At 56.6% G+C, this 14,823-nt stretch overlaps 1 protein-coding gene across 1 annotated transcript in view; it reads left to right on the top strand.

Moving 5' to 3' along the window:
* The window catches only part of LOC101686749 (gamma-2-syntrophin-like), a 179,829-nt gene that overhangs the window by 89,238 nt on the left and 75,768 nt on the right, over positions 1-14,823 (top strand). The window contains 2 exon segments of the mRNA XM_045069242.1: positions 38-110; positions 5,066-5,157. Of these exon segments, the coding sequence (XP_044925177.1) occupies positions 38-110; positions 5,066-5,157 (165 nt within the window).

Genomic DNA, 14,823 nt, shown 5'->3' on the forward strand with positions numbered 1-14,823 from the left:
GGCTGTTCCCTGTCTCGTTACAGGTGCGTCTCTTGAGAAATGCCGTGACAAAGTGACCATCACGGTTGAGTATCTCAGGTACGCACCATCGTTTCTAAAGCTCCCATTAGGTAAGGGGCAGTGAGACCTTCAGGGGCCCGGGGTTTCCTGCTCCCCACGCTGTGTGTCCCCTCGGATGGGAGTCATGCCTGGGTGTCAACAGTGGTCACTCCACGGTGGAGGATGCAGGTAGATGCCTCAGCTGCAGGCGTCCCTGAGACCCTGCATGTGCACACACCCAAGGCCTTTCTGGAGAAGGAGCCTCAGCCGGAGGCCTGTGCCCTGATCAGCTGTAAAGTTCCTCCTTCAGGTCAGCTCACTGGTCAGTCCCCTGCACACATGCACACACAGAGAAACCAAGTTTGTGCCTGAAATATCAGTGTGAAGTGAGGAATGTACCCCAAGAAGGAGAGGAGGGAGGCACGCGTGTGAGAGGATGGTGAATGGACGCGTGTGAGAGGAGGGGAGGGCATGCTTGTGAGGAGGGGGGAGGGCACACGTATGTGGGGATGGGGGAATGGATGTAATGAGTCTGTGCTGTGAAGGGGTCACCCCACCCTGGACATGACCTAAATCTCTTGCTCGCCGAGCAGTGACCGGGTCAGTGAGGCGCCGCTGGTCCGTCCGGAAGTCTCAGTCCAGGTCGTAAACCATGACCTTTGCTGACTGCGCGGCCACTGTGCATTTACAACAGTGTGTGGTTGCTTTCCTCCTGGGCAGCCGGGACGGGCGTCCGGCACCTTCGTGCTTGTTGGGGCTTTGGCTCTGACCCTCTCAGTCAGGTGTGCGGCTCGGCGGGCATGGCCGCGCCCTCCTCTCCCTCGTACAGGAGCGGCCCTGCCCTGGGCTCGCCCGTTGGCCTCATTTCCTGTCCCTTGGCTGCTGCCCCGTGCCATGGAGTCCCCAGCCGCTTCTGTCCACAGGTTCAGGGGTGACTCCCCGGCAAATCCGGCGCAGGAGGGACCGCACTGGACCGAAGGGCCGTGGACCTCATTCATCTTCCTGCTCCCCCCACCCCGAGACCTTGAACAGATTGGCCCCAGAAACCATGTGTTTTCCTGTCAGAGCCCCATGGGGTGACCTCACCCATATCCACATTCCTAGGGGAGTGAAGGTCCCTCCTGTCGCTGTGCAAACATGTCAGGACAGCTCGCCACGTGACATCCCTCCCTCTGAGCCTGCACGTTGTGACTGGGGTATTTGGTGAAGTGCTAAGAGGGTCTGGGATCCTGAGAACGGCCTGAGGGGCTGGAGACACAGGAGGTGGCGTGGTCAGAGTGGCGGGAGCAGGCGTGTCCACCGTCAGCCTGGCCCTCCAGGGAGGAGTAAAGAACATGAAGCCCTGTGTCCCGTCCCATGGGGCTGGGGGAGTGTGGGCCACAAAGGGGGCAGCCACGGTGCAGGACGGGCAGGTCCTGGGATCCAGGGGGGTGCCCGTCCGGGGTGGACGGTCTGCTCGCCAGCTCACGGGAGGGGGCCCCTCGGGCACTAGCAGCTCCTGCCTGTGGCCTGGTGCTCCGGGTCCTGGGAGCAGGGACCACAGCCACGCCTGCGTTCGGCAGGGAGGAGCTGGCCTGGCATGGGCTGGTGTCTGCTTGGTGGCCGCAGGAAAGCCGGGCAGCTTGGACAGCAGATGCCTCTCGCTCCTGGTTCCAGGGACTGGACGTCGGAGGAGGACCTGGTTCTAAGACATCTCTCATGGCCATGTCCTCACGTAGGGAAGGAACAAGGGAGGCCTCAGGGGCCTTTTACGGGATGACCTTGTCACCTCCCACAGGCACCCAGCACCTTCCCATCCGGGAATGGGGACACAGACAATCCGTTCGCGACAGGGGTGAGGTTTGGTGAGATACAGGGTTTGGTATAGGCAGGGGAAGGTGCAGCAGGAGCTTCCCCTGATGGCAGGAGGGCTGCCGAACCATCTCTCCTCTTTCTTCTAAATCTCAGATGGAATGTTGTGAAGAAACGTGGCAGGAAGAAGCTCACGGCACACGGGGCTCAGTGGCCTCCTGCCGCTCTGGGTCTCGGGTCAGACTGTGTGAGCAACGGCTTCACGCTGATTATCTCGGGAAGAGTGAGGGCCAGTGAGCACTGGCTGTGCATATGAGTCTCAGGCATGTGGCCTCGTGTCCGTGGGAGGCAGGGCCACCAGGTGGTCTGTGTGTCTGCCTGTCTGCCACATATCAGTGTTCCCATAGGGTGCCCACTCATGGTTTCCATGAGGGAGGGAAGTCACTTGTGGCCTGCCACCCGTGCCACATGAGATCCGCCTCCCAGGTTTCCTATGCGACGGGGATGTGGAATTCTTTATGAATTCAGTAAATGTCCATGGTCGTTTTATTGGGTTCTTTGTGAACTACAAGAGTTCAAATCTTAGTATCCTAAGAAACTGCGGTGTAGTGGCCGTAATCCTTCCTGAAATTCAAGCAAAGTTTCCAATGCTGAGGCCACAACATGAAGGCAGAGTTGCTCTTGCCTGCTCAACCCTCAACCCCACATCGGGTCATTGGTAGCGGGCAGCCACACTCTAGAACACGGAGTGAGCCTGGACCCTGTCCGTCCACGTCCTCAGCAACCACAGCTCTGTCCTCATGCCCCATCCGCATCTGTGTCCAGAATGGTCCATCTGGCGTCCCCTCCGGCTCAGCTCTGTCCCCACACCCCGTCTGCGTCCCTGTCCGGAAGCAGCCTTTTCCTGGGAGCTGTGGAGGCTGTGGGGATTAGGGTGGCCTGGATTCTGCTGAGTCGCTAGTGAGCCAGTCTGGAGAGCCCACGTGGAGACGCTGAGAGGCAGACTTGGTGCTGGCCCCGGGGCAGCGCTGTGCTGCTGGTGGCCGTCGGCAGGAAGAAAGTGTGGCTGTTGGATGTGAGCACCACTGTTGCAGCAAAGGAGGACAGAGCACGCTTCTCCTGAGTTCTTGGGGCTGCGCACCTCACCGTGCAGCAGGAACATGGTGGTGTGCGGGAGGGTTAGGTCCTGCCGGACGTTGAGTGGGGCAGAGAAGGAGGCCTCGTGCGTCACCCAACGGCAGGGGCAGGACTGGAGGCGGGAAGCCTGGCAGCAGCACACACAGCCCCATCTGCAGAGATCCAGACTGGTGGCTTCGGAATGATGGCATTGTGTGGTGTGGCTTGACCTGGGTTGTAGCTTTTAGAAAGGGACGAAGCACTGGGCCCTCTCGGGTAAGCGTACGGAGCCGTACTCAACAGCTGTTCCATGATTTCAGGCTCACACGCTCCTCCTTGCAGGCGCTTGCAGAAGGGGAGGTGGACATTCACGCGACGTGGCGCAGCAGGATGACTGCAGCCTTGCTGTCCATGCTGTCCCCTGCTTCCGGCAGTCACGTGCCAGGTTCCTGGGTCCGCCCAGAGGTGCCCGGGGTCTCCTTAGGATGAAGCCTCGATGCTCCGTTCCTGCGGCAGGGGCCTCGCACACTCTGCTGATGTCTTCCCGTGTCTTCCCCACCGAGGTAAATGGACTGTCTCAGTCGCAGGAGCTGCTCACGGTTAGGATGGGCTTCCCAGGAAGATAGCTTTGTGTCTGAGGCTGTTCCCACATGGGAGACGGTGGAACACTTTCCCCTTCCTTTCCCAGGAGAGCCCCCCTGTCAGGGTCTGTGAGTTCTTGTTGGTTTTGTCGAGCTGTTAACAAGCTCTGGTCATCTTGTCCAGTTTTTAGAGGGACTGGGGGCGTGCCCCCCCTTTACCAGAGCAGATGCTCCGTGGGGAGCCTTCTCTCCCGAGTGCCCCCAGCAGCCATCTGGGGAATACCGGGGTCAGCAGAAACAAGTGCTGAATCCCCCTAATTTTTTCCTCCATGAAGTGATGATGGGGGTCGTGGTCCCAACACAGCTTTGTAGGTGGCGGGAGGAGGTGAAATGCTTAGGAGGCTTCTAGTTCCATTTCCAGGACGTTGCAAGGATGCTAATGATGTTGTGACCAACACGGGCTCGTCTCTGTGCCCCTGCCAGCGGCCACGTCACACCACTGACTGGCAGCACATAGCCTTGACACCGGCGGGGGTGGGTTTGGGCACAGCGTGGCCAGGAGGTGAGGGGGCAGACCCACTCCACTCTGGCTGTGTTTTATCACTGGGCACGTGAGCTCAGGAACCTCCGATTCTTCTCTTTCCTGGAAAGTCAGAAATCTGGATTTTTAAAGTGATGCCTTGGTTTTTCTCAAAACAGATTTGTGGGGGGTGCCTGGGTGGCTCCGTGACCTGAGCCTCTGAGTCTTGGTTTTAGCTCAGTCGTGTTCCTGGGGTCCTGCCTGGGCTGCACGTCAGCTTTGTGCTGGGACCAGAGTCTGCCTGCTTCTCCCTCCCGCCCCTCCCCTACGCATTCTCTCTCTCAAAACAGAGAGATGTGCGGGTCACACTTGGCCTCCCCCCCCCCAGTTTGGTGCTCCCACCGGATGGGACCCATTCCCTGCAACGGGCTGGGGGCATCCACAGCTCCCTGGTGGGGTGGCCTCCACTTGGGGTAGGGAGAGGACATGGAGAAGAGGAACTCGCAGCTCAGAACGGTGATAGGGTGACCCCAGGGCAGGTGCAGGCATTCCTGGCCCTGGACCTTTGCTCCCGGCCCTGGTCCGCAGTCCTACCCATTTCGTTCGTCTTTGTGTTTTCCACTCATGTGGCTTGCGAAACCCAGAGCGTCAGAAAACGTCCGACAGATAAGTACTTTGACAACAAAGAACAGAAAGTCAGGACTAGGGTTAAGTAAATCAGCCGATGTGACGCTTGTGCTGGGAAGGACAGGGGAGAAGCCCTGGTGTCACATGGGCGTGGGCCCTGGACCCTGGTGCTGGCGCCTCGGTTCAGGTGTCTACCTTCTGCCCATTTTCTGTGTGAGGCCGGATGGAGGGGGTTGCTGCAGGGTCCCAGGGCAAGATCGGCATGTGCTGACAGCCCAGACTCTCACCACCCACCCCGCGTGAGGGGCCAGGTGTGGGGTCCTGGGTGGCCTCCTGGGGCTGGGGTTTCTGGAAGGCGCCCCATCTGAGTAACGTCTCTGCTTGCCTGCAGGGTCCCCGGGGCCATCCAGTGCCCACGGCAGCCGGGCCTGCTCCCCACAGTGCAACAGTGGCGTGCGTCTGAACGGCAACCCCACAAGTACAGTAAGTAAGCACGGCTTCTCTCTCTCCGACTGAGCGTGGGACTGGTCGGCACAGATGCCCCAGAGGGGGCAGGTCCCACACGCTGGCCAGTGCAGAGCACAGATGTAAGACAGGATGGAGGATGCCACTGGCCGGCATTCGTTTCCCTGGGGGACACCTTGATATGCCACGACAGGGGGTCATACTCGTGACTTGTACCACCACGAGCAGGAGGCACACCCAGCTCCGAGGCAGACCTCATTGTCCTGCTCTCATCTGCCGAGCAGTGGACCTTGTCTTCAAGATGCCTTTGTCAGGTCCCCTTGGTGGGGGGGGGGGCACTGCCCAGGGTTTGTTCCCAAATCAGGACAAGCCTCTGAGCAAGCACGAGGCTGTGTGCCTGCGCTGAGTGTCCATGAGGCTCTAGATGCCCTCCCCATCCAGAAGCACCGCGGGGCTGGAGCAGGGCAGTGGACCGGCTACGGAGCCTCCTCCCACAGGGGCCTGGTCCTGCTCCCCAACCAGTGGGCCTGCTGTAACCTCTTCCCAGGATGTGAGCTGTCCCCCAACGGCATCTGTGGGCACAGATCAGTCACGTAAGCATCTGAGAATGCTCTGTTGGAAATCTTACCTAGTAGCACGGCTAACACCACCGGCTGCCAGGCCTGCGGTGGAGCCCGAGAGCGAGGTGTAATGTTCCGAAAATGGCATAATTTCTGGTTTGAACCCTTTAATGTCACTCTTGATATGTAAAGATGGCAGTTAGCATCTTGGTCAGCCGTGCAGCAAAATATCAGCACAAAACCCCACGAACTCAACTCAGATCTATAACCAGAATATTGTCACTGGCTTTTCAGTCTGCATCTCACATGTCTATACTGGCTCCTGGCCCACCCAGAGGCAAACAACATCCTGGATCTATGTCGTCCCCTTGATCAAATATGTTTGTGTGTGTGTGTGTGCACGTGCGTGCACGTGTGTGTGTGCACATTGTGTGTGGGTGTGTGCAACCCTGAAAAGACGCCATTTCATCTAATCCTAACCCTTACGAAGTATTGCTCCAGGACAGCATTCGGGGTTTACGCTTTTCTCACCGTCCTGGTTTCAGGATCCGCAGAGGTCACAGCGAAAGGGCCCCGTGCTGTGTTGCTGCTGCTGTGCATGAGCCACGGTTGGTTTCCCGACCGTCGTCAGGCAGTGGGCCTTCAGCATGTTCTGTGGGCCAGCATGTGGTAGGTGAAATCTGGTGGCCGTGGTCAGAGGGCGAGTTCCCTGGTGTTTGCTTTCCGGCATGACGTGGCTCCTGTGCCCGCACCTGCAGGGATGTCCCCACTCCCACCCCCGCAGCCTGGGAAGCCCCGCTGGCCACTGCCCCCACCCTGCTGTCTCAGGGGCTTTGATCCGTGGCGTGTATACAATGGCCGCTCTGCCTGGGACGGATTTTGTTTCCACCCACGCAGACGAGTTCCGCAGCTCCTCCTCCGTGTTGATGTCTGGTTCTATCTTTTGGCGACCTGTCCTCCCACCTGTGTGCAGGCACGAGGTTGTCTATCTGCCACACCGACCCACAGGGATGCTGTGGTGCTTTCGGAGCAAACCCTGCTGCGTGCTGGCGGCAACAGCTGGTTGTCCTGTCGGGAGGAGTGAATCTCCGCGGATGATGCACCCACATCTTCCTGGGGTTCTAGAATCCGCTTTGCGGACCCTTTCCTTTCCCTTTGCTCATAAAAGACACTTGCTTGTACTTTCTTCCAAGTGTTTTCTTGTTTGCTTTCCATGTCACATCTCAAAACCAGATGAGACTTTTGTAAAACAAAAGTGGGAAATAAGGATCAGATTCGTTTTCCTGGGTAACAGCTCATCGAGACCTGTTTCCTCAGGGGCCATGGTGCTGCCTGGATCCTTGGCCACGTGTCCTGGCCACGGGTTTACCACTGAGCACAACTCGTACTTTTTCCATCAGCGTCCAGGTCTGTGCCACGCTTAACCGCCGCGCGTTTGTAGTGCAGCGTGTGCCGGCCATGACCTCCCCACCTCCTTGTCCGACGGTTGCTCCCATCCTCGCACTTCCTGTCTTTCTTGTGAACTTTACAACCTCTGACCAGATCCCATGGACGTCTTGGGATCAGATCTGCAGGGATCTGAATGTTGTACAGTCACGGAAAGAATCTATCACTTTAAGATTTCTCAATCTTTTTTTTTTTCTTTTTTATTATTTTCCACACAAGAGCATTCATTTTGCCGCTGGTCCTCCTCAGAGCCATGTACCACCAACTCCGACTCATTTGTGTTCCCTTACTCCTTTCCCTTTACTTGTGTTTTCGTGTTTTCCTGTGTCCTGCGCTCTGGTCTGGGCCCCTTGCGGGAGCCTGTGACAATGACTGGACATGCTGGCTCGTTTCTGATCACAGACGCAGGATTCTTATCCGTCCCCTTTACTGTCCTTCTTTTCTTCTTGATCTTTAAACTATTTTGGTTAAGTTCTTCATGTGTCTTTCCTCTAAAGTTCTCGTCTGCATGTTAGAAATGTATTTGCTTAACTTCTACTAATTTAGAGTTTGCCCTTGAAGTGTTGCCGTCATCTCCTCTGTTTGCAGCGCAAAAACGTACCCATCCCCAGCTCCTTTTGGAAGGACGTGTGGACCTCGCACCCTGTCCTGGTGGTTCCCCAGGGTGTCCCCGTGTGGCCCCATGGCGCGTGAGGTTTGGGTCGCGCCTCATGGAGCCTCCTGTCGTCCGCAGGATGTCCCGCATTTGATGCTCTTACAGACTCAGTGGCCAGTCTGTTTCAGGTTATTTTAAAACTGGTTATTTTTTCTAAACTTAATCCTGTTTCCACTTTCTGTGGTGTCTAGTGATAACACCAGGACGTTTTCTTTCGGTGTGGCTGTGGGTCTGGGGCCGTGTGCTCAGGCAGCTTCCTGCATGGTGACCGGAGACAGCCTCCTCCTTGTCTCTGACACCCCGTGTTTCCTGAATCCACGTCCTCGGCCTTCATCGGGGCCCTTGGCTCCCCGCGGGCCTTACTCCAGCCCCAACCCTGGGACTTGGAAGCCATGTGTGCTCGAACGCCTCATTCTGTCTGCCAGAGCCCCTACTTCTCCACATTTCCTTTCATTTCTCGTTGGGTTAGCTGCTGGGGAATTTCTTAAGATCTTTATTTCATTACTTTTTTCAGCTTTGTACAGTGTCCTGAACGGTCTGCTGAGGGCTGTTTTTTAAAAAACCATCAAGGATTGCGTTAATGCGATTCCTCGTAAATGAGAGTCGTGTGGGGCGTGGGATGCACGGAGTGCACTTGAGAAAGGAGTGGACAGGGTTGGGGAGAAGCTCCCCGTGGTCTCCCCACACCTCCCTTTCATGGCCTCGGGCCCGGTGGACATGTGGCTCACTCTGGCATGGGCGCAGGACCCAGCGCGGGGCTGTGAATGTGCATCCTCAGCCGTCCTCCCGCCCTTACTGCAGAAGGGGAAGAGAGGGCTTCAGAGCTAGTCAGTGCTCTCAGACTGGTCCAGCCAGTCCCCTTCCAGACAAGCTCTCTGAGTGGTTCAAAACGCGTCATAGAGGATCTGAATACCAGAGAATCAAAATATAGTCATTTTAAAAAAGATATCAAGATTCAAAATCCTATAAAAAGCTTTAAAGGCCTCCTCCTTGGTTCTCCAGATGGAGACACTAGTCCCACTCATGTCTAGCAGCTGGCCCACCGTATGCTTTGAGCTGCTGGGCTTTCCCTTCTGGACGCGACCGAGCACTGTGGTCATCCCTTACCCTCAAGGGAGGACTGTGTCACACACAGCCGAGTGGTTATGCACCCGTGGGTGGGAGAGTAAAGGGACCCCAGCCGCACTTCGTTTTACGGAAAGAAATAAGTTGGAGACGTTATCGGACTCTCAGGGTCTGGACCACTTCTCATGGGGACTTTTCAGAATGGCTCAGGTCGCTTGCATTCTCCTAGGACTGAAGCGGCCAAGCACGAGACGGGGCTGGTTCCGAGCCGCTCTGTAATCCGGGATCCCTCAGGGGTGGTCTCTGGCTCGGCGGCGGAGCCTCTGAGCGCACCATGCCTGCAGCCTCGTTGAACACGTCCATGCGCCAGCGCTGCTGGGTGTTGCTGGGCGGCCATGTGTGTGACAACTGTTCTGTGTGTTTATTCTGAACTAGAATTTTAACCGCCCCTTCCCCCTCCCAGAGTTGCCACCCCCGCTCCCGGAGATGAGGTCAGCTCACTCTTGGTCTCAGGGCGCTCCCAGGGGAGGGTCCGGGCCTGAGGCACCCAGGGGAGGGTCCCGGCCTGAGGCACCCAGTACCCATCATCTGGACACATGGCGTTCTCAAAGTAAATGCAGATGGGAGCGGCAGGAGAGGCTAGAGCTGTTAAGAAACTGTCTTAATTCTGAGTCTATTCAAGAAGAATTAGGAAAGTACCCACTGTGGTGCCCATAACCCTTCTCCACCCCAGAGAGAATCAGATGCAGACCCGAGTCTTAGCTCACACCCAGGTGACCGGATTAGGCCACATAGCTGGTCGAGGGGGTACCAGGGGCAGCCCTGTGGCCACAGCTGCAAGGCCTACCTGCCGTGGGATGCACGGACAGTCACATGCTTGCTCTGTGAGGAGCTTCATGGTTTCCATGGAGGCCCTGCGGGAAAGCTCTTCCCAGATGCCTGGGCAGGCTCCTCCCCGGGGCCCTTGGCAGATGTGCCCCAGCCCTCCTATGCAAGCCGCTTACCGCCTGTGTTCTCTGAGCGCCTGCAGGCATGCAGCCCAGAACGTCCACACACCCACACCGGGCACAGCAGTTGCCAGGACAGCAACCCACCTGTGTCCCCGGGAGGAGGAAGGACGGACCAGCGTCCTCCAGACTCAGCATGGATGAGGAGCTCAGGGCCCCAGGAGCAGGCTCCCTGCTGGGCAGCCTAGCACCTGTGTCTGGTGCCCGTTACTTGGTCCCTCTCTTGCTGCCTCCCTAGAGCTAGGACTCGGTGCTGTGGAAATACCCAGCAGCATTTGTTTTGGGGAAACCCGCCCTTCTGCAAGTAGAAGGTCTCACGTCCCTGCAGATGGCCCATTTAGGAGCTGTTTCCTCCCTGGAGATTGTCGGCAAGATTCCCACACACTTCGCCATAACCTCCTGGGTTTCCCAGGGATAAGCTGACTTGCAGAACGCGGTCCAGTCTGTAACCGCAGGACGCTTGCCGCTGCTACAGGAACGTTGGTCTGCTGGGACGGCGTGCACTCCTGGTGGCAGAGGCGCGAGCGCTCAGGACTTCCCTATGTGTGCGCATGTGAGTGTGCGTGCGTGCGTGAGTGTACGTGTGTGTGCATGCACGTGTGTGTATGTGTGCATGGTCGGTGCCATGGGTCATCTCTCCTGCTGCTTCAGGAGTCACCTCGGAAGAAGAGGGGGAAAGGCCAGGGCAGGGGCGCGGCGAGCAAAGCGCAGAGTGCCAAGGCCGTGGGGACCCGTCCCTGCAGCCGCCCAGTGCTTTTGCCATCGTTCCCCTGAGGAGAAGGCAGGTGAGGCCAGCGGGTGTCATCAGGCTCGTGCTTCCCGCTCCCTCCCCTGTCCTGGTGCACACTCCTCGTGATCTGAACCAGGGGAAGCCGGAGCAGCAGGGAGCCCTGCCCAGGTGTTTGTCAGGTGTTTCTCCAGTAACTGTTGCTTTTTTTCCCTGAAAAATATCTTGACCAAAATGTTGGTCTGGCGCTGGGTGTCGGTGGAATTTGCTGTTCTGAGGGTAACGTGGGCAGATGAGAGAATTGAGGTTCACAGGGTACATCCAGGGCCCCAAGTGACGAGTAGCAAGGATAAGTAGCAGCGTTGAAGCCGGGTCTGTGTTGGGGTTAAACAGCGTTTCTTGTTGAAGGGATATACTTGTATAAAATACACATTTTCATGTTTACGTGATTGTGATCACACAGCATGTGTTTCTCCTTTGCTTATGTTGTGCACAGTAGGTGTGTGTGTAAGCGTTTATTCAGAAGGCTGAGTCGGTCCAGAGACAGAACGGGGTGAGCCCAGGAAGCTCCAGGCAGCAGGTGTCAGGACCCAGCGGGGCGGGGAGCGTGCTCAGAGTGCCTCAGACCCGCCCCTCAGTGCTGCATTAGGGATTGTTCTTGCCTGGTTCTGTCCAGCACATGCATGCGGGCGTGGCAGGCTGTCATGTTCACACAGAGACCATGGACAGATGTGAGAACCTATGGGGGATGCTTAGCAGGTGTTGTCCGGAGTTTCACTGAATGTGAATCACGACCGATTTACACTCAGACCTCAGAAGCGTCTCATCATCACTTCTCAGTGCAGGGTACTTCCTCCCAAGCCGCAGTTTGGGCGTGTGTGGGCCTCTGTTCTGCTTCAGGAACCAGCACGACCTGACCTCTTCAACCCCTGCAAGCCTGGCTGTGCCTGGGCCCCCCAGCTCCAAGCCCCAGACCTGTCTCAGACAACATCGCATGTGCCATCTGTGGGATGATGGAGCACGCAACAGCCACATCTGTGGTCTGCGTCCCCCATTCTTTTACATCCAGGGACCTAGTAAAGAGCAGGAGCGACCAGACCAGTGCTGTCAGCACTGTTGCAGGAGAAGTAAGCACCTGTCACGGGGAGGCTCACAATGCTGTCACCACACACAGACCCCTTGTCCTGCCCATAGCCTGCATGACCACATACCACATCCCTTGCCGCTCTGTGGGGACCCTCTGGTGTCACAGGACTGATGAGACGAGGGGTGGGCCCAGGGGGTGGGGAGGCCATCGGCACGAGGACACCAGCAGTCACTTCTGGGAGGGGGTAGCAGAGGGGCCCAGCCTCTCTGGGTGGGCCCAGCCTCTCTGGGAGGAAGCGCCCATGACCGCTGGGAGAGGACCACAGAATGAGATGCGGCATTCCTCACCCTTGTTGTGGCAGTGGCTTCCGTGGACATGGTAGCTGCGACCTTCTCACCCATACCTGGAGTTTCAGCAAAATCCTTCTGTGTGATAGATCCCTACTAACATTACCCTTAGTTGTATTACACCCTTTCAGTTTTATAATTCTGTAGGAGCGACAGCTGAAACTTCTTCTTTTATATGACAATGTGGAAATGGTGCACCACTGCTCTTGCATTAAATGTAATTTATATTCAATGTTTCTGCTTTTTTATCTCATGCAGTGGATTTGCTTTTATGTTAAATGCACAAAATGACTATCGTGGATCGTGGATCGTGACTACGGTATATCGTGTGTAAGGAAGTAGGATCCTCGGTTTCTTTTAAAATGTGTGGTGTGTCACGAGGAGTAAAGACAGAGGAGGGTCGTGCTTCCTGGGGGTGCTTTTCCTTGGCCTGCGTCTTCACGGCTGCAGCCACACTGCAGGCGGTGGGGAAACCGGGTCTGCGTGGCCCTGGCAGCAGCTCCCGGCAAGTGCAGCACAAACCACAGGAAGGGACTCGGGAGGAGGAAAATCCTCTGCATGAAACAGTTTCCTTAGTGTTGAGACCTTGCCACGTCGAGACACCTGAGACGTTCCAGGGAAATTGAGGGACACACAGATAGGAAATTAGGAAACATGTGACTCCGAAACAGTATATAAGTTTAAACTCCTGTGAATCGCTGACCAAGAATTATCTAATTTAGTAAATGGTAAGTTCTGGGAATATCAAATCTTCTGTGGGTTCCACGTCCCCTCCTGTAACCCATGTTAGCTGTAGACTCTTTCTGCGTAAAAGGCGCAATAAGTACTTCTGATGCTTCTTAAATGCTATTGCGTTCAATAAATACGTGTTCTGAAGTCTGCAACTGTACCCAGTACTTGGAGGAAAGCGCCAGGCTGGATTCGCTCCTGCCTCACAAGGCACAGGAATGCTGCTCTGGTGTCTCCGAAGGCCTCTCATGGGGACTTGGGGTTGGGCTGTCCGTGGCCGCAAGCCCTGGGGAGGTGGGGCTAGGTCAGGACCTGGCACAGAGCAGCTCGGTGACATGGAGCTGGCTCCTGTCTGCCCTCCTGCTTCCCCGAGCATGTCTGTGAGGCCCGTGACCCGTGGGGACCCCTAGCGGTCCTCCTGGTGTCACCAGGATGGGTGCACGGTGGATTGAAGGTCCCTGAGGCAGCTTTGGCACCCACCTTCCCAGTGTGGCATGTGGGTTGTGGTGTGGAGTCCTGCTTCTCAGGCGGCGCCAGCAGGTCAGGTGCCCGGAGCTGCTCTGCTCCAGCCCAGTGGTCCATGACACATGTGGACAGTGGCCCTGCCATGGATGCCTCCCGCCGGCTCGTGCATGCATAGCTGTGAGTGCCAGGAGGAGGCCATGGGGCCGGGCGGTCCCATGCCGGAGACATACTCGCAGGGGCAGCAGTTTCTGCAGCAGAATCGCCACCCGCCAGTCACTGAGGAAGCTGGAGGAGGGACCACGGTGCAGACCCAGCACAATCGCCAGCGCCTTCCCCGGAACTAGCACACAGCCCCCCACCCTGCATCAGGGTGATGACAGTTGAAGTAAGGGACGAGACCCCGGACGTGACTGTTTGGAAGGGCTCATGATGCTGCCATCACAAGAACCCCTCATCACGTATGTCACATCCTTACCTGAAAGGAAATACTGAATGCGATTGATCACAGAAATATTAAAAAATCCTTCCCTTAAAGAAAATCTTCCCCATCAGAGCAGTGCTGTTGAACTCAGAGGCAACAGTTCTGGGCAGCTCCTCGGCCTCTGGTGCAAAACCATGGGTCCTGACCAAGTGTTTCCTCGTATGTGTACTTCAAAAAGATGAGATTGGAGACCCCACACTGGTGCCTGCGCCGAGACCCAAATGCACCTGACCGTCTGCATCGTGCCCAGGGGAAGTCTTGTAGGGAAACCAGTCTATTCAGACTGTGTTAGATTTCATTTTCCCCCATTTTTTTTTAGGAGTATCAGTGAGGGGCATCTTAGTTCTCCACGAAAAAAGAGAAGTGTTCATTAAAGTATTACGTGCATTTTGTTCTAATCGATTTCACTTCTAAAAACACGAGTTCTGTGACGGGGTCGTAACCTCTGAGTATGACGAGGAGTGTCGTTAAGCCCATCTCCTCAGGGCTGTAGTGGCGAGGGTAGGAAGCAGTGTGCTGGGACACATCTGGGCTGCGCCCTCACAAGGCGGCCCACCTGCTCTCAGGGTCGTGCATGGACCTGACAGCCCCGGCGGCTTCACGCTGTGGCCACATCAGGCTGGGAGCGTCACTCTTCCACACAAGCTGACAGTACAGCGGTAATGGTAACTGTGACCCATCCTTCCATCTCTGCTGGGTTGTGAGGGCCCGACAGGGGTCCCCATCAGCCAGGTCAGCATGACCCCCCTTACCCCAGCCACGCATTGCCCCGGGTCACTGTGCGCAATACGAGTGGGCTGTGTTCTGCACCATTCCGGCTGTGTCTGTGACAGCCTGAAATTGCGTAGGGAACGGGCCCAGCCTCCAGCGGGATTTCCCAGGGTAGAAACACAAACGTGTGACCCACAGCCCTGTTGTCTGTGGGCAGCACACTCGGTTGTGACTGAACATGAGGTAGTGAAACGTGGGCTGCTTGCTAGAATTTAAGCCTTTCTTAGGGTTCATAATCATTAATCTTTGCTGATAAAGACCAAAAAGAAATCGAAGCGTGATGGTTGAGCGTGTCTAAGAGCAGCCCTGAGCCACGACAGTCCCACGAGGGAATGAGCCACACA

Source organism: Mustela putorius, unplaced genomic scaffold (genome assembly GCF_011764305.1).
Source record: "Mustela putorius furo isolate JIRA1106 unplaced genomic scaffold, ASM1176430v1.1 tig00003914_pilon_pilon_pilon, whole genome shotgun sequence".
Lineage (NCBI taxonomy): Eukaryota > Metazoa > Chordata > Mammalia > Carnivora > Mustelidae > Mustela > Mustela putorius.